This window comes from Brienomyrus brachyistius, chromosome 22 (assembly GCF_023856365.1).
Source record: "Brienomyrus brachyistius isolate T26 chromosome 22, BBRACH_0.4, whole genome shotgun sequence".
NCBI classification, from domain to species: Eukaryota; Metazoa; Chordata; class Actinopteri; order Osteoglossiformes; family Mormyridae; genus Brienomyrus; species Brienomyrus brachyistius.
The window spans coordinates 1,674,829-1,694,657 of record NC_064554.1 but is presented as its reverse complement, the minus strand read 5'-3'; the positions used below and the strand labels follow the sequence as shown (position 1 = coordinate 1,694,657).

General features: G+C 42.2%; 1 protein-coding gene across 2 annotated transcripts; it reads left to right on the top strand.

Moving 5' to 3' along the window:
• The first annotated feature begins 1,004 nt into the window (after positions 1-1,004).
• On the top strand, positions 1,005-19,404 carry LOC125717874 (transmembrane protein 235-like). Of its 2 annotated transcripts, XM_048991230.1 has the most exons (4): positions 1,005-1,288; positions 3,522-3,602; positions 13,873-14,010; positions 18,654-19,404. In XM_048991230.1, the coding sequence occupies exons 1-4, from the start codon at positions 1,117-1,119 to the stop codon at positions 18,899-18,901; spliced, it is 639 nt and encodes a 212-aa protein (XP_048847187.1). In that variant the 5' UTR covers positions 1,005-1,116; the 3' UTR covers positions 18,902-19,404. The 2 variants fall into 2 exon arrangements, with proteins under 2 accessions (XP_048847187.1, XP_048847188.1); XM_048991231.1 differs by lacking the exon at positions 3,522-3,602.
• The last annotated feature ends 425 nt before the right edge of the window (positions 19,405-19,829 follow it).

Here is a 19,829-nt window from a genome sequence, read left to right as displayed (position 1 = left end):
AACCATTTGCTGTATTTTTTTACTCCAGTAGGTGGTGCTATCTGTTCAAAAAAGGGCACAAAGCATGCCCCAAGGTAAACCACATCCCAAACCCTGAGAGTGTGTCTGCAGTTTTTTAAATAAAATGTAGATGCACTGATGAGCCCTGCGGCTTGGTTGCAGGCGAGGTAGATGCAGTTACCCCACCTGTTAGACTGGAAACCGGAGGTTCGTCACACTAGGTGACACCCAGTGGGGGGACACTGACATCTGACCGGGGGCCCGATACCAAGGCTGTCAACTTTAGTCGGCAGGCTGGCGTGACATTTTCAATTAGAGACAAGTCAATACAGACATTTACATCTTACGCCTCAAGGTCTGATGAACTATTACAGTACTAGTTGCTGATCTGGAATATAAACTACGAAGTTTGATGGCCGTGGCTTCCTAAAGGTGAGAAAGGTTAAATTACCGGTTTGATTTGCTTATGGCTTCATCATGGTTACCAGATTTGGTCAGCTGGCTGACGTGAGATTTTCACTTTGAGATCGGTTTGTGCATTCATTTCCATGTATGTTTTATTTCCAATAACAGTTTTATTACCTTGTGAATAGTCTGTAGGATTTACAATCTACCCTAATGTTTTTTGATGAAGCTAATTTTAGGTTTATAATTGAATAATACAGATTTGCAGTAAGATACGATTTTTGCATGAGCATCAGTGTTAGCAAGCGAGTGAGTGTCACGCCAGATGCGCGAGAGCTGGCAGCCATGCCCGGTACCATCTCTCACTACACCATGCCACGAAGGGTCTATGATGCAACTCTGAGAGATGGCACAGGAAATTACTTTGGGTCTGGAAGGTTGCCTCAAGTAGAAGGAAGAATGACAAAGAACGGACCATCCAGATTGGACGACAGTAGGCAGCACTGCCGTCTCACACCTCAGAGTTGCACACTGAAGTGGTTACCAGCTCCACTCCACAGGCAGAGGCGTCTGATGATCATTTTATTCTGTATCCACTGCTGCAACAAGTGACCCTCGATAAAGTAATTACAGAATCATCGCTTAAAACTCCCTACGCAGTTTTAAGCATCGTCCGTCCCCGCATGATGTATCAGGGTAAATAGCTGCGAGATGAACTTCGGCACAGTGGTCGTTATTGCAGGGGTAACGGGACTGCTTAGCTTCGGCTTCTTGGCTGTGGCGATCGGAAGCGATTACTGGTACATCATTGAGGTGAACGCACCGAACAACACAAATTCAGAGGAGCTCAACTCCCATTCCGGACTCTGGAGAATATACGAAGGTATGAAAATAATTTAACATTTAGTGGGCTGGTGATTTGGATGCATGATTTTTGGTTGTAGCGCGCTCGTCAACATTCCATCTTTTAGCCTACAGATATATGTAAAAGAAAAAAATGTAGCGATTTATGCTTTGTAAATAAATGCTTTAATAAATAGCAAATTGCTGTTAATTATATCTGCTTTAAAAACTGTGTGTGGAGGCAAATCTAGCGTCTTTTAGAATATAGTTTTAATGCAAAGTAAAATGTTATGCATGCCTAGTTAGATTTAGAAAACACCTGGGCGCAAGTACTTTAAAGTAGGGATATTAAATAATGCCCTGAAGTATGAGTATGATACGGATACTTTGAGAAATTTATATTTCCCTTGAATTAGGTATTTTATTAGCGAAAATTTGCAGTTCGGTGTTTGTAACGACATTTAATTTGTATATGTTTGGTAAAAATGTCCATGTCTGTAATTGCAAATTAGGTTACTTTTACATTTGTACTGTCTACAGTTTTCCAGATAAAGCTAGTCTACACAATACAGTATAAGTAATTCGATGTGTAATAACATGCCTGAAATTGCAGATGAGCTAATGAGCTCGTGTTGCAAATTAGTCCACAGTCACAAGTGGCCACGCAGTAAGCATTAGCTTACTGAGAGTAATATAGTAATAACGTAATGTTGTGCTAACAGATGTCAATTTTGTTTTTCGAAAACCAAAATGAAGTACAACGTATGCCTCTCTGATATAGTCATTTTCTGCGGGGGTTGGTGTGTTATTGGGGTCCTTGGTAAGTCTACAGTCTTGTTAGCATTGGTCCGACAGTGTCAGATCGGATCTGTAGCGTCTGCAAACCTGGGGTGTTTTGTATCACTCTTGTATTTCCAGTGTTTGATTAGTGTTTTATAGTTTAATCTTCCTAGTTCTGTGATCGCTCCCTGTTCATTAGTTTCACCTGCTGCTTGTGTTGTGCTCCGTTTTGATTGGTTGTTAAGTTAATACTTCTCTCCTGCGTCCTCGTTAGCTCAGTCTGGTTTGTGTATTTAGGCTCTTGCCTTAGTTCATTTCCCCCGTTGATTATTGTCTCAGTTTGTGTGCCAATGTCTTCTGTTGATGCTCTGTTTGGCTTTTCTAATTTTGTTCATTGTGTTGCTTTTGCCACCTTTTTAGGTATTTTTGTACTTAGTTCTTGTTTTCCCCTGTTTTCTTTTGACCCCTCCTGGTCCTTTATTTTGTGCCTTTCTCAGTGTTTGGTTCCCCAATAAACCACTATGTCTTGTAAGCCACCAGTGGATCGTCACCTTTTTCTGCCTGTGCCATGACGCGATAGTGTAGGAGAGAGCAGTCCTGTCAACTTATACTGTGGAGGTTGAAGCCCAAAGTAATATCGGAATTTGCTGGTCTTATTTACAAGAACAGTGTCTGGTTCACATCCAGCTACCTCAGGAAGCTCATTGCATGATAGATTTACAGAGATGGATTTTTGGGCAAAGCTTGACCATAGTCAACAGGCCTTTGCCTGGTGCTGTGGGTCTTCATAGATGACAAGACATGGCCCAGAGAATTCAAGCAGCAGAGACTGAGCATAGTTGGTATTGGTTTTGTAGAGCTGCCAGGTAGGAATGTTCATGACACTTTGAGCTGGGACGGGATTTGTAAACGGCCGTGTCAGTCAAAAGGACCTGCATTTCACTTATGCACTGAGTTCTTGCTGTGTGCTGATTGGTCAGTCTCCTATAATCATGCATGTGTCACTAATGTTAATGTGAAACAGTTGGATGAGTCAGTCAAGGAAACAAACCAGTCAAAGCACAAGAAGAACTGAACTATTTAGTCAGGTGTAGGAGCCTTTCAGTTTTGAAGTAGTTTGTAAAACCTGAAGTAGCTCAAAGCGTCCTCCTTGACACGGATTCTCTGGTCACCCTGTATGCATGGATTTCCAAAGTTCACACCTGTGAATATGCATTTGTGCATAGCTTCCATGAGAAGTTTGTTCAAAGTCGATATTTGCAGGGGAAATGAGGATTCATGCAGCTGGACGACTTGGGTCATGTAAAAGTGATATGAAGGGAGTGAAGATAGAGCAGCAGTCCATGTCCAAATGTGTCCCTCTTGGGATTCAGTGGAGAATTTTCTGGGGCTTATCAACCCTCTGCACTGCAGAGATGGGACACGGTAGCTGAGTCTGGTCCCCTAATTCAGTTACCTTGGTTCACTTATGCATCCTTGGTTATGGTTTCCAGGTAAAAATGGCAGTTCCCATTTCATCCCCTCCATCCTCGCAGAGACGGCGAATTACACCGACCAGGAGAGGAATCTGCTCGGTGAGTCCTGGCATTTTATCTATTTTAAATGCTGGTATTATGGTTTGTTCGGAATCGTTAAACATTGGCAGTGATTCTATCTCTGAAACTGTTAACATGTGTAGCCAATGTATTTTCCATGTGTCCCAAACTGAATGCACGTCAGCTGTTTTACATGGTTTTTAATTTTATAACACCATTTTTGCAGAACTGTAAACACAACTCACTGCTTTATAGCTAGTCTGTAATTTTATAACACACTTTTAGCAATACTGGAAACACTGGTCTCAGTATTCCAGCACTATTCTGCCGATTGCCTTTCTTGACAAAAAGAATGATTTAAGCATTTTTTTCTGTTCTTTTTTCCTAGCACAAATTATTTGCTTTTTTTTCTGCTGTACTTTTGTCATCTGAGCAGTGTTAGAAGATTTTGAAAAAAGAAATGAATACCTTTTATCCCCCTTTTTTTGGGAATGCAAATGAATTTCAATTTCAATTTATTGATTTATTGATTTTTCTAATAGCATCATTAAGCCACAAACACACACTGTTCATTACATACAATCCAAAATTCTTGTATGTCCTGCCCCTTTCTCAATGATAATAAAATAAATTACATATGGCCATATACATAAACTAACATACAAAATAAATTTCAAACAATATCACTCTATCTCCATTATTCACTCATAAGTTCATAAGATCTTATAATTTTTTTCGTTTCTTAAATTGATAAATAGTTGAACATTTTTTCAACTCATCATCCAATGTATTCCACAGTTTTACTCCATATACTGAAATGCAGTTTTAATATACTGAAATCTGCTTTAATGTTGTCTGTACAATTATACTTTTAAACTTCCTTCTGTTATTCCCATCACTTGATCTCAAAACAAAGAACTTCTGTAAGTTATTTGGCAATAATATCTTTTAAGCTTTATACATAACTAATATGGTTTTTAAATTTACCAAGTCCTTTAATTTCAACATTTTTGATTGAATAAACAGACTATTAGTATGTTCTCTAACATTCCTTTTATATAATATACTCATAGCTTTCTTTTGTAACACAAACAAAGGTTTAATATTTGTTTTATATGTTTTGCCCAAAACCTGTATAAAATAAGCCAAATATGGACCAATGAATGAATAATACAATATATGGAGTGTCGATATCTCTAGAACACTTTTACCTTAAGTCCAATATTTTTACAAAGCTTTTGTTTTATATATTTTATGTGTGGTTTCCAGTTAAGTTTATGATCCAAAACAACCCCTAAAAATTTAACTTCATAGACTTTCAACTGAAGTACCATCTATGGACATTGTGATTGAGTCATCTGTTTTTCTGTTGCCAGAAATCATAAATTTTGTTTTATTCCAATTTAAAAATAATTTACTGTCATTGAACCATTCCTGAAGTTTAGACATCTCACAAACCACATTTTGTATGATGATGTTTAAATCATTCCATTCAGGTCTTGTGGCTAAAGCCACAAGTGTTTTCATTTAGACTGTCTGTGTGTGGTTGGTGCTTCGTTTGCGAAATCAATTGATGGTTTGTGTCATTGTATTGATATGAAAACAATTGTTTTAAAAGAGCTTGAAGTGTTATGGAAGGATGCTTCAAGGATAATAATAATTGATAATTATAATTGATACTTAATTTCCCTACAGGGGATCAATAATCTTTACGCCTCCCTCAACTTGCTCTTTGTGGAGTAAGTTGACCGCGAAGGGCTGCCGCCCATAGCGGCGCCCAGGGAGCTGGGGGTTAAGGGTCTTGCTCAAGGACCCGCAGACGTGCTGAGGCTTCTGATTACAAGGACACAGGCTTAGCCCACTGAGCCACACGCTGCCCCCTAGTGATGAGTGATGGTGGCAATCAGAAAAAATTTAACACATTGAGAAAAAAGATGGGGTTTTGAGAACGTGGAACCCATGAAAGCAAAAAGGAAGGTTACATTCATCTAAATTTTCCATCCATCCATCCATCCATCCATCCATCATCATCATAAGGGTTGCATGTGATGAATATGTCATAATTATTTTTTGACTTTATATAAACTGAATCTGAATCCTGAACTCAATTTACAGACTTGAAAAACTCGTGGCCATCGGTGGAAATTACCGGGAGAACATTTTAAAATGGATTAGAGGAAGCACTTCTTTACTCATCGTGTAGTTGGAGTATGGAGTACTCTTCCTGCTAGTGTAGCTCAAGCTAAAACCCGGGTTCCTTTAAATCAGCGCTAGTTAAGATTTTAACGGCTTAAAGCTTTTAGTTAAGTTTTCCCCAAATGAGTTTAATGAACTGAATGGCCTCCTATTGTTTGTAAAGGTCTTATGTTCTTATGTTTTTATGTTTTGCTTGGGAGGGAGGGCAGCATAGTGGTGCAGTGGTTAGCACTGTGTTCTTGGACCTCTGGAACCTGGGTTCAAGTCTCCACCACGGTTCCGTGTGTCTGGAGTTTGCATGCCCCCCCCTCGTCATGTGGTTTTCTCCAGGTACATCAATTGGAATTACCAAATTACCCATAGGTGTGTGTGAGTGTGCCCTGCAATGGGTTGGCACCTCATCCTGGGTTGTACCCTGCCTTGTTCCCTGCCTTGTGCCCTGCGATGGGTTGGCACCCCATCCTGGGTTGTTCCCTGCCTTGTGCCCTGCGATGGGTTGGCACCCCATCCTGGGTTGTTCCCTGCCTTGTGCCCTACGAAGGGTTGGCACCCCATCCTGGGTTGTTCCCTGCCCTGCACCCATAGACTCCAGACCTCTCACAACCCTAAACTGGACATGCAGTTTCAGAAAAATGGATAGAAGCTTTGCCTAATTTTTTTTTTTTGTTCTTCAAAACTTTAGAATTTTTACGGGGTCTATTAAGCTGTTTCATAAATAGGTGGATGGACGTTTTTTAAAATCCACTATCTGCTTATCCTAAAAAAGTATCCATCCAACAGTTCAGTCACAGCGCACGCGCTACCCCAGCCGAACTTCACTCCACATGCTTCTCCAGACAGGGTTGGCTGGGGGGATAGAGGGAGAAACTAGCCGCCCCCTCAGAAGAAGGTGCTTACGGCAGCTGCGTGTGTTGCCCCATGGGTTAAACGGCACTGGATCCATCCATCTATCCATCCATCCCCATCTACTTATCTTGGTCAGGGTAGGACCTGTAGCCTTTCCCAGGCAGCACAGGGTGCAAGGCTGGGGTACACCCTGGACAGGATGGGTAAATAGTCTCACTTCTCTTACAGTTTTCTAATAAGTATAGCATATCAAACACCACACTGACGATATAGTAAATATCCTGGATGTCAGTGTACTTAGGCATTCTTACACAAAACTCAGAGCTTGAAACTCTTTAGGGTTTAAAACTGCAACAAAAAAGATGATGTCACGAACCGCACGTCGGCCTGTTTTATTCCTCTTGTAAGGCCTTTAGATGTAGGTCTGAGCGTGGGTGTACATTGTTGTTATTATGTCATCAGTTTGCAGTCCCTTTTATCCAGAACAACTCATTGTTGGAATTACCAAATTACCCATAGGTGTGTGTGAGTGTGCCCTGCAATGGGTTGGCACCTCATCCTGGGTTGTACCCTGCCTTGTTCCCTGCCTTGTGCCCTGCGATGGTTTGGCACCCCATCCTGGGCTGTTTCCTGCGTGAGCGAAACTGGTTGCTACCGCGCGAACTTTTAAACCATAGCTATTACCTAAATAATAATTAGAATTAAGCAATCAGAACAATCTTGGCAAGCTTAATAGTCTCCTGATAATCTTCCAAACCACGACGGATTAATCGCCTCCGCCCCCGGAGTTTTTCCCCGCTAAACGTAAGTATATCACTATGGCTCCTGTCGTTTGCTCCGAGTGCAGTATGTTTAGTTATTCTTCTCCCGTCATTAGTGGTACGTTTGTCTGCGATAAGTGTCAGCTAGTTGCCAGTCTGACGGAGAAGATCGCAAACTTAGAGGGACGTATCCGGACGTTACGGGAGATTCAGGAGAGTGAGAGTTTTATTGACGCAGTGTTAGCGGCTCCGGATATGTCCGCTATAGTGAGCCAGTCTCCCCCTGCTCCGGCAGCAGGGCCTTCGCAGCAAGGCGAGTGGGTGACGACCCGGCGGCATAGCCGTAAGTCCAAACAGGACTCACACCGGCACCATTCACCCATTCACGTTTCCAACAGGTTCTCCCCACTCAGTGAAACGCCCACTGAGCCGCCTGTTGAAAGTGCTCTGGTAATCGGCGATTCTATGTTAAGAAATGTGAGAGTAGCGACTCCAGCGGCCGTAGTTAATTGTCTCCCTGGTGCCAGAGCGACCGACATCTTATCAAACTTAAAAGTGCTGGCTAAGAGTAAACGTAAGTATTCGCATATTGTTATCCACGTCGGCACTAATGATGTCCGATTGAGGCAATCGGAGATCACTAAAACAAATTTCATAAAGGTGTGCAGCCTTGCGTAGAAGATGTCCGCGTCAGTAACATGCTCTGGCCCCATCCCTGCTAGACGTGGCGACGAAATGTACAGCAGATTATCGTCGCTGCATCGCTGGCTGTCGGAATGGTGCCCGATAAATGGTGTGGGTTATATAGACCATTGGCGGACGTTCTGGGGTAGGCCTTGGCTTTTGAAGAGGGACGGTATTCACCCCTCGTGGACTGGCGCCGATCTCCTGTCAAAAAGCATAGCTCATAGTCTTAGGGCAGATCGCTGACTAACCAGAGCCAAGCCAAGGCGGCAGGCAAACCGGCTTAACCGACCGCCTGCTAGTCGCTTAAAGTCGCCACCCAGGGTTCATATTATTGAGACTGTGTCTGTTCCCCGCGGTTTTAATCGTGGGGGTTCATTCCACCGTAGTGCATGTCTTAAAAACCTTAGAGAAATTAGACCTAATTCACTTCTGGATAGTAGGTGTAATGTAAACCTAAAACTTGGACTCCTGAACATTAGATCGCTGGCTCCTAAGACATTGCTCGTAAATGAAATCATTACTGATTTTAATCTTGGTGCCCTATGTCTTACTGAGACTTGGCTTAAACCAAACGAGTTCTTGGCACTAAATGAATCCACTCCAGCTGAATATAGCTATAAGCATAATCCTCGACCCAATCGCAAAGGTGGCGGGGTTGCTGCAATATTTAAGACCGACCTAGGAGTGCATGAAAATAGTGGTTATAGCTTTAGCACATTTGAAATTATTATTCTTAGTCTTGCTAACATATCTAAGTGTAGTTCTACACCTCCAATCATCATTGCTATTGTGTATAGACCGCCTGGCCCCTATAGCAATTTTCTTAAGGAATTTGCAGATTTCCTAACAAACTTGGTGGTTACTACCGACAAGGCCGTGATTGTTGGTGGTTTTAATATTCATATGGAAAATGATAGTGATCCATTAACAAAAGCATTTACTACCATTCTTGACTCTGCCGGTGTACATCAGAATGTAACTGGGCCGACTCATGCCTGTAACCACACCCTGGACTTGATCCTTAGTCATGGTGTCATGGTAGAACACATATCAATTATCCCTCAGAATCCTCTACTTTCGGATCATTACCTTTTAACATTTCAAATACAACATAACCCCCCTAAGGCCCCAGGTCAGAGGTACAATACTAGACGTTCCATAGCCTCATTATCCGCCGCAACTTTTCTCGATCAGCTCCCACAGTCCTTCAACCTTTCCTCTGAAGCGTCAAGTGTAAATGAACTTGAACAGGTAACCGTGAACATGGTGGAATCATTTCGTACCACTCTTGATCATGTAGCGCCATTCAAGAAAATAAAACATAGAGATAAGAAACCTGCCCCCTGGTACTCTGACCGTACACGGGAACTTAAACAAGCTTCACGCAAGCTAGAACGCAAATGGCGGTCAACAAAACTAGAAGTTTTTAGATCTGCCTGGAAAGAGAGCCTGTCTAAGTATAGACAAGCACTAGTGACTGCTAGGTCTATGTATCTCTCTAAACTAATAGAAGAGAACAAAACCAATCCTAAATTCCTGTTTGAATCTGTATCAAGGTTAACAAAGAATCTTTCAATGTTAAACTCACAAGTCCCAGAAGCTCTTAGGAGTGATGACTTTATTGTGTTTTTTAATAATAAAATAACTACTATTAGACATACCATCACTAGCACACCCACAGCTGCACACAACCACCAATCTTCTGTTAGTGCTAGTGCTATTAGTACTAATGATAACACCTTTGAATGTTTCTCTCCTGTAGTGCGGACAGAACTCCTTAAGTTAATTTCCTCTGGCAAACCCACTACTAGCCTTGTTGACCCAATACCCACCAGTCTACTTAAGGAAATCGCACCACTGATTAGCAATACATTGTTAAACTTGTTAAACTCATCTCTTAGGCTTGGATATGTTCCTATATCTTTTAAAATGGCTGTTATTAGACCTATCCTAAAGAAGCCAAATCTTGAACCTAGTGACTTAGGACACTATAGACCCATCTCAAATCTTCCCTTCATTTCTAAAATTCTGGAGAAAGTTGTTGCTCACCAGCTGTCTTCCTTTCTTCAAAAAAATAATGCTAACGAACTATATCAGTCTGGTTTCAGACCCAATCATAGCACAGAAACGGCCTTAGTCAAAGTCATGAACGACTTGCTTATGGCTTCCGACCGTGGCTGTATATCGCTATTATTCTTACTGGATCTAACTGCAGCATTCGATACTGTAGACCATAATATTCTTCATTTGGTAACATTATTAGAAATTACGGTATTAATTTTCATTGTTATGCTGATGATACACAATTGTATCTATCTGTCAAACCTAGCGACGCATCCCAGCTCTCTTCTTTAGCCGACTGTCTGCTAGACAGTCGTTGTTGGATGGCAAGGAATTTCCTCATGTTAAATACAGAAAAAACTGAGGTTCTTTTAATCGGTCCTAAGGATGCTCGTAATAAGTTTGTAAACCCCAACCCTAGCGGCCTCCCTACTCAGTTTAAAACAGTGGTCAGAGATCTTGGTGTCCTGGTAGACTCCGACCTCTGCTTCAGTGCTCACATAAATAGCATTACCAGTACAGCATTTTACCATCTACAGAACATAGCCAAGCTTCGGAAGATGCTTTCCTTTCAAGATGCAGAGAAACTAATACATGCCTTTATAACTTCCAGATTGGACTACTGTAATGCCCTCCTTTCGGGTTGTCCATCTGGATCCCTACATAAATTTCAGTTAGTACAAAATGCAGCAGCCAGAGTTCTCACAAAAACTAAAAAATTTGATCACATTAGCCCTATCCTGTCCTCCCTGCACTGGCTACCAGTCAAATCTAGGATTGACTACAAAATACTGCTATTAACCTACAAAGCTTTGAATGGCCTTGCACCACAATATCTTAATGATCTTCTGGTCCCTTACAACCCTTCTCGCCTGCTTCGATCACAAGGAGCAGGATATCTATTAGTTCCTAGAGTAGACAGGACTACGGCAGGCTGCAGAGCATTCTCTTACAGAGCTCCGCAGCTGTGGAATGGTCTCCCGGCGGATGTGTGGGATTCAGGCACACTCTCGCTATTCAAGTCTAGATTAAAAACGCACTTGTATAGTTTAGCGTATAGGAAACCTAGTTCTAGTTCCAGCTAGTCGCTCACTCCCAGTTAGACTAACAGTATGAGGTGAAGAGCTGGGTGGGGATCGGTGTCCTTGGCTTTGGATAAACTGATGCGTCAGTGCTGTCACTCTAGCCTTACACTAGAGTGCTGATGTTCAGGGAGTCCCCATGCCTGTGTTCCCGCCTGTCTCTCCCTCTTTCTCATGCTGCTATAGCCAGATCTGCCGGAGCCTAGATGAATATTGCAATCATTTTGCTTGCACTGCCTCTAGTTTCCTCAACTCTGGCTAATACACTATTTTCTTACTTCCTCCCCCACCCCTTCTGGGGTGTGCTGCCCGGAGAACCATAACATCGAGGAATTTATGCTTCTGCTGCCTGCAAGACCTCTACTTCCACTTCCGGCAACTACCCTCCAGCCTGCCTGCCCTTGGCTCATGGATGCCTCTCCTTCCTCCCCTGCTGCTGTGCCACTGTTGATCTTGCCATCATGCATTAAGCACCCCATGCCTGCACCGGTCTGCCCCTGCATCGAGACTGAAATTTCAACCCCTGTATTAGCTTAAATTATATAATCTTGTTTTGTTTGACTCTTCTGCCGGCCCCTGGAGGATGGGCCCCCCCTTTGGGTCTGGTTCCTCCCAAGGTTTCTTCCTCTTAGGGAGTTTTTCCTTGCCACCGTTGCCTTTGGCTTACTCACTGGGGGGTCTTTATGTGGCAGAAATGTAAAGCGCATTGAGACAATGTAATGTTATGATAATGCGCTATATAAATAAAATTGCATTGCATTGCATTGTTACTCAAAATATTGCTCGATACTATGTATCAGGGAAATTTGGGTGACGAGGAGGGTCCTCCTTGCGCTGGATCCAGGGCGATGGAGGGATATGGTGACCCTGGCAGATTCTGGGGGTCCAGCACTTTTTAGAGGTCCTGAAAACAAAAAAATATAATGTATATGCTCAGGGAGCCCCCCCCACTCTGCTCAATACACTGTAGGGGGACTTACTGTTTTTCAGATTGACAACGGCAACCCTGGGGGGGCAGAAATTCTGTCTATGCTCCTGATTGGAACCAGCAACTTTACTATTTTAAATTCTTACAATTGACAACACCTTTCCACACAAGGGAGGGGGGTGGGGAGCAATCAAAGTGTTCCTTCAGTCACGCATATGTTAATGTTTAGCAGCCTCTTCTGTGGGGGTCAGAGGGTAGGCCCTCATCCCATGAGCAGTTAGGGCTAAGGGCCTTAAGATTACTCTATCTGCTGTAGGCTTTGAACTCGTAACCTTCTGGAGCTGGCTCCCTACCCCGCTGCGATACCCACCAGCCACACAATGATTTTGAAACATTTAAAAGGATGAGAAACACTAAACTAATAAACATTGCAACCCATAAAAACTGGCATAGCCATCCAATACACGATTGTAATGATTCTTTACAAACGAGGCCTACATAACGATGTTTTGGTCAGCGGCGGACAACATGTACGACTGTGATCCTATAAGATTATACTATAAAGGAGCTGAAAAATTCCTATCAGCTAGTGATGTTGTACCCGTGGTAACATTTTAATAAAATGCATTTTACTCATGTTTGTGGTGATGGTGATGTAAACAGACCTACTGCCCTGCCATCCATATAAAAGTATAGCACATATAGTTATGTACAGTGCGTGATAATAACCAAATTACTGGTTTATGTATTTACTATACCGTACTTGTTATTTTAGAGTGTACTATTTCTGCTTATAAAAGGTTTGCTGATGCCTAGATGTGTAGTAGGTTATACTATCTAATTTGGTTTAAGTACACTCCTGTTACAAATGGATGTAGTGAAGGATGGATGATCCACCTAGTGGCTCACAAAAAGAGACTTTAATTACTCAAAAAATAAAGAATTTGCAAAACAAAATGGACCAAGAGAGGTCAATAACAAATCTGGTAAACAACTAAGAACTAAGGCAACAGAGGAACAATCCTAGCAGGACAGCAGCAAATACGGGGCAACAACAGCTACAAACACGTAATGACCGATTGGGGAAAAGAATAGAGGCAGGCACTTAAATGCACTTAACACGGGCTTCGACAAGAGACAGGTTTGAGCAGTAACAGTTACTAGGAACACAAACACAGGTGAGAGCAATCAACAGATGGAGGATCAAAGCAGCAAGGGAGACTAGAAAACAGAGGTAACTGAACATTACTAAAAACAGGGAACAAGAAGGAACCACAACACAAATACATAGATGAAGAAAATAAAGTAACATAAACATTACAAACAACAAAAGGGAATCCTATATGACACAGCCATCCATTCACCCCATTAAGCCATGTGGCGGCCCAGGGGGCAAGGAACCACATTAAGGTGAGAACTACAGGAAAAAAGGGGAAAATGGAGCTGGTTGACCAGTGACACCAGCTGGCCAAACAGGGAATTGACAGACATGACATAAAAAGAGGGCAGGGTAGGGCATGGACCAGTCCTGACACACTTGACGATGTACACACAATGAGAAAATCACTTCACAACATATTTCTCAGAACGTCTGACTGTACATTAAAGATCTTAGCATTGCTAGCCTGTGTATGAATTTTATAACAACAGCTCATTTCAATGCTGTTATTGTACATATGCAATACCAAGATGTTGGTGACAGTATGCAGGGTCCCTCACACAGGCTTGCACTCTGTCGCCCCCTGCAGACATGCACAGGGTGATCGTCATCCTGTTACCCCTCAGTCTGGTTCTGCTGGTGTGTGGCTGGGTCTTTGGCCTGGTCAGTTCCCTGGCTCGCAGTCCCACCCTTCTCTCCGGCACCTCTTCCTACTTCCTCATCTGCAGTAAGTGATCGCCTGGTGATGGTCATGCCTGTCTCGATTCTTCTGCCTCTGCTAAAATGCTGTTTCGGGTCTGAGCTGAAAGGTTACGTTAACATTAGATAAAAGAGATGATCGACTCCATAAGTGGACTCAGACACCGGTGCAAATGCAAGCAAACTGAGGATTTAAGCCCAGGTGCTGAAAGCACTAATGCTCTCCAGTGTTCAACAAAGAGCCGGCAAACAAAACACTTGAAATGGGCTTTTGCTATTCGGTTCGACACAAAAAGACACAGTTTTCTACACTGGAAGGTTGCAGTGTTTTTTCAGTATGACTTAATAGTGTGGAAGGAAAAAAAACTGCCTTGCACAAATCCATCACCTGGTTTTTCAATAAGCAGCCCCGGAATTAATTATTGTACCAATGATATGCTTAAAATTTCATAAAATTGGCAAGTAGCCCTTTAGGCATGCTGACCACTTTACTCAGTTTGCAAAGAAATGCAAAGCCAGGAATCTAATCGCAAAATGGCACCTGGGGGTCACAGTTGAACCCCCCCCCCCCCCCCCCACCTATAACCACGATGACTGGACCAAGATGCAGATAGACTGCAAGAAATACAAATCCAGAAACATACAGTCCTTCGTGTGCAAAAAGACAAGAAGGGTCAGAGCTGAATTAGAGGGGGGGATAAAAGAATCCAACACATTTTTTTTCTTTTTTACTCGCAGTGACACCCACACATCATTTACTCCCTGTTTGGTTTAGTTGCTGCTGAACCTTTTATGCCAACATCAGTCATTACAACAATGGGTCTGACACAATTACAGAAGATGATGAGGTCACAGGCTGCTTTCAGCACAGAAAACACGATGATTTTCTCATGCTTGTTCCAGGCACTGAGTTTAAGGTTGACAAGGAGGGGCCGGTCTTGAGAGTGAACATGGAACAGCGTGACACGGTGTCTTAGGTGGATAGTGTGGGCTGCATTAAGTCGCCCTTTCACTGTTGGGTGTCGGCTGAATGTGTGAAGACAAGATCCTTGGGTTAAACACTCTTCAACACATAAGGAGTATGAAGCTTGTGACAAAAGCCTTGTACTGGCGCAGGCACTGTACACAATGACATGTGACCTGTGGATTTTCATGAGACTTTGGAGGTCTTTCTTCAGGCTCCACCGACGTGGTTAGCTTGTCCTTGGTTGTATGTTTCTAAGACAGGCAGCTGCCGTATCAGTACGGACGAGTCAAAGAACTGAGGACAAAGATGAAAGAGCCGTAATAAGCTGGAAAAACAGGCAGAGAAACCTTTCAAATGATGATTTTCTCCTTGCATTGAAAGTTGAAATATTTGTGAACTTTTGGAAGCTCAAAATATTTTGATTGATGCATTAATTGATGGGGGGGGGGCAGGGAGGTTAGTTAACTATGTCAGTGGGGGGAAACGGAAAGCCCCAAATAATCATATTGTAAGTGGGCACCGTAATAGGCCTACCCTTTGTTGTCTGTATTTAAACGCCAGGAGTATTAGGAATAAAATTCATGATTTAGAGGCTTTTATCTGAGGATTTAAGCCCTATAACTGAAACGTGGTAGAGTGAAAAGGATGGACAAGAATATAATATGGATGGTTACACGTTGTTCCGTAAGGATCGTATAGGAAAAAAGGGAGGTGGTGTTGCAGTATATGTAAAGGAAAGGGAACTTACTGATATAAATAAAACTACGGAAGCAATATGGGTAAAATTAGATGCTAAAAACTCAAATAGCCTAATTGTTGGTGTTTGTTACAGAACACCTAATGTAGCTGCTGAGGAAAGCAGATTGTTATGCAGTGATATTAGGACTATGAGCAATAAAAATGATGTGGTAGTTATGGGTGATTTTAATCTACCAGGAATGCAGTGGGACATTGTCACTGGCTCTTCACAAAATGAACTGGAGATGGTGAAATTAGTACAGGATTGTTTTTTTACTCAGTTTGTTAACACCCCTACCCTGGTAGATGGCATTCTTGATCTTGTTCTCTCTAATAACCAGGACAAGATTGGTAAATTAGACGTTTTAGAACCACTTGACAGTAGCGATCATAACATGGTCAAATTTGAGGTTAAGTTTAGTGTTCGAAGAGCTAAGTCCAAATCAAAAATATATAATGTTAGGAAGGCTGACTTTAAGTGTATGAGACTAAAACTAGAAACTGTGAACTGGGTGGAGTTAAATAACAAAACTGTTGAAGAGGCCTGGGATTTTTTTAAAAGCACATTATTGCAAGTGCAAGAGGACTTCATACCTGTTTCCAGCAAGAATAAATCTAGGAAATTGCAACCTAGGTGGTTTACTAGGGAAATAAAGTATAAAGTAAGGAGGAAAAGGGCTTTGTTCCAGCAAATAACTGATGATGACAGAATTAAGTTAAAAAATATGAGTTTAAAAATAGAGTTAAAAAATATTAGACGAGCTAAAAGAAATGTCGTAAAGATGGTTGCATTGGAAGCTAAGGATGACGTTAAAAGTTTCTTCCAGTATTTTAACTCTAAAAGAGCTCTAAAACCTGAAATTACTAATCTGCAGGATAGTAAGGGTCTTATAATAGTAAACGACATTGATATAGTAAATGAGTTCAATGATAGTTTTGCACGGGTATTCACTGTTGAGGACATTAGTAACTTACCAGTTCTTATTACTGATCCAGCATCGTCTATAACTAATATATATATAACTGAAGCTGATGTTTTGCACAGCCTAGCTAAGCTCAAAATAAATAAATCACAGGGCCCTGATGGCATCTTACCTATAGTGTTAAAAGAGATGAGGGATATTATTTGCTGACCGTTAACTTTACTGTTTCAAAAATCCTTATCTGAAGGTGTGGTACCTTCTGATTGGAAGCACGCCTTCATAATGCCTATTTTCAAAAAAGGGGATAGAAGTAATTTGTCTAACTATAGGCCAATCAGTCTAACTTGTATAACTGGTAAAGTTATGGAGGCTATAATCAAAGAGAAAATGGTAGATTACCTGGACTCCAATAACATTTTGCGGGATAGCCAGCATGGATTTAGGAGAGGTAGATCCTGTTTAACAAATCTGTTGGAGTTTTTTGAGGAAGCTACTCAGGAAGTTGATGATAAGAAGGCCTATGATGTCATCTACTTAGATTTCCAAAAGGCTTTTGATGTTGTCCCCCACAAGAGGCTCCTACTTAAACTCAAAGCGACAGGTATTTTAGGTACTGTAGCGACCTGGATTGATAACTGGTTAACAGATAGGAAACAGCGAGTAGTTATAAGAGGCACAATGTCACAGTGGGCCTGCGTTCATAGTGGGGTACCGCAGGGTTCGATTTTAGGACCACTATTGTTCCTAATTTACATAAATGATATGGATACCAATATATACAGTAAACTGGTGAAATTTGCAGATGACACCAAGGTGGGTGGTGTAGCAGATACTGAATTAGCAGCTCAGCAGCTACAGCGGGATCTTGATTTAATTAGTGACTGGGCCGATACCTGGCAGATGTAATTTAACGTCGATAAATGTAAGGTACTCCATCTAGGGAGCAGAAATATAAAGTACAGGTATTTCATGGGTGTCACTGAAATAAAGGTAGCTGATCATGAGAAAGACCTTGGTGTGTATATTAATGCTTCCATGTCCCATTCTCGCCAGTGTGGGGAAGCAATAAAAAAGGCCAATAGGATGTTGGGGTATATCTCCAGGTGTGTGGAGTTTAAGTCAAGGGAGGTAATGCTAAGATTATACAATTCCTTGGTGAGACCTCACCTAGAATATTGTGTGCAGGTTTGGTCACCATATCTTAAAAAGGACATTGTGGCCTTAGAAAAGGTACAGCGTAGGGCCACAAAAATGATTCCTGGTCTTAGAGGAATGTCATACGAGGAAAGGTTACTTGAGCTAAATCTGTTCAGTCTCAAGCAAAGGAGACTGAGGGGGGACATGATCCAGGTATATAAGATTCTAACAGGTTTGGATGCTGTTCAACCAAATAGTTACTTCAGCATTAGTTCAAATACACGAACTCGTGGCCATAGGTGGAAATTAGTGGGAGAACATTTCAAGCTGGATTTAAGGAAGCACTTCTTTACACAGCGCGTAGTCAGAGTATGGAATAGCCTTCCTGATAATGTAGTGCAAGCTGAATCCTTGGGTTCCTTTAAATCAGAGCTAGATAAGATTTGAACGACTCTGAGCTATTAGTTTAGTTCTCCCCAGGCGAGCTTCGACGGCCATTTTCTTGTGCCACTGGTTGCTTGTTTGTTTTTCGCTGCTGTTTTTGCTGCGAGGGATGAAGTGGTCAAAGGTCTAGAATCATGTACGAGTGTAGCATTTGTTTAAGTCCAGTTGCCCAGCCAGTGAAGCACTTAGTTCTGTTCCTGTCAGCTTCCTAATGCTCCTATAGCTGGCAGCATAAACACCATGTTGACTACTGATTGGATAAATCTTTGGATACAAGCCATCATGACAGTATTTATGAGCTGCCCTCACATGCAGTGTCTCTTTGCTTTCTTCACACCGGTATGTACAACTCAGAAGGTCTAAGAGCAGTAGGAGCCATCTCTTGTTTTGCTAAGCCTGGCCATGTTAATGTGTGACTGACAATGTGCTTCTCACGGGCTGGCCATTGTGCTTTTCCCACAGGCGTCCTGACGCTATCTGGTGTGACCCTCTACATCAGCTATTCGCAGAAAGCCCTGCAGGAGATTGAAAACCAGTTTGGGGCACTGCTGTTGGCACAAGTGCACGTGTCCTTTGGCTGGTCCCTGGCTGTGGCCTGGCTCTCCTTTAGCCTGGAGGTCTCTACAGGTCTTCTTCTCCTGCTGGCTGCCAGGATGATCCTTCTGGAAGCCCGTCTCGAAGCCTCCTCTGCTGCTGACTCGCCAATCTAGAGTGAGTTCCAGCTCAGTTTTCTCTCTGCCTGCAGACTCCATCTCTGCTCGACCTGCCGCCAACCTTACACCTCTCCACAGAACTGCTGCGCTTGATTAATTCAGCAAACATCTCAGTATCTCCCACACACGACCACCTCATGACAACTAGGTATGGAGGGCAAAATTAATAGCTGGAAATTACATTGGCTAGAGAGAAGAAAATTAATATTTATATAAAATATTCATTACAAATTGCCACCACTCTCGGTGATCATTATTTTGGACTTAAATGTTGATTAGACCAGACTGATAGAGGCCTTAGGGTCAGTCTTCACACCTCGCCTCATACTAGTGTTCTTTAATAGTGTCTGTGAAAAGTGACATTTATGCTTAGCTTAAGCTCTGAAATATGTTTTGTGAACCACTGTAGTGTTTTCGTGGTGAGATCTCAGATGCCTGCTGCTGTCTGTGCATAAGCATCATTTGTAATTCAGGAGGACACTTGTATAGATGACAATGCTTCACAAAAAAAGCTTTTTCATTTCCCTGCCTATTTAACAAGCAGCTGTTTCACCCAGTAAGTGACACATTTACAGGGTGCACCATTGCAGTATAACCAGACAGGCCAGCTTCCTGCCGGAGCTCAGACCATTCATACACTCTTTAATCCTCTCTCAGATCACTGAATAAGAAAAGTAGCTCAAGATTTAGAGCCAATGTGGCTGACTAATCTAAAACGCCAAGAGTCTCTGAATTTTCAATTTACTCACAAGCCTTACTGGTCATAAATGGTGTGGCTATATTTGAAAGTAATTTTGTACTGTGAAGAGCAAACGCTGGGCAAAATGAATGTTTCCCTCATCTTACTGATGACTGTATAGCACTGACATACGGCAGTGTATTGCTGCCAAGACAAAAAGAAAATTTGCAGAGTTTCTCATTATAA

Coding starts and splice junctions, on each gene's coding strand:
- LOC125717874 (XM_048991230.1), top strand. CDS start 1,117: ATGAACTTCGGCACAGTGGTCGTTATTGCAGGGGTAACGGGACTGCTT. Junction 1,289..3,521: donor ACTCTGGAGAATATACGAAG/GTATGAAAATAA, acceptor TATGGTTTCCAG/GTAAAAATGGCAGTTCCCAT. Junction 3,603..13,872: donor CCAGGAGAGGAATCTGCTCG/GTGAGTCCTGGC, acceptor CGCCCCCTGCAG/ACATGCACAGGGTGATCGTC.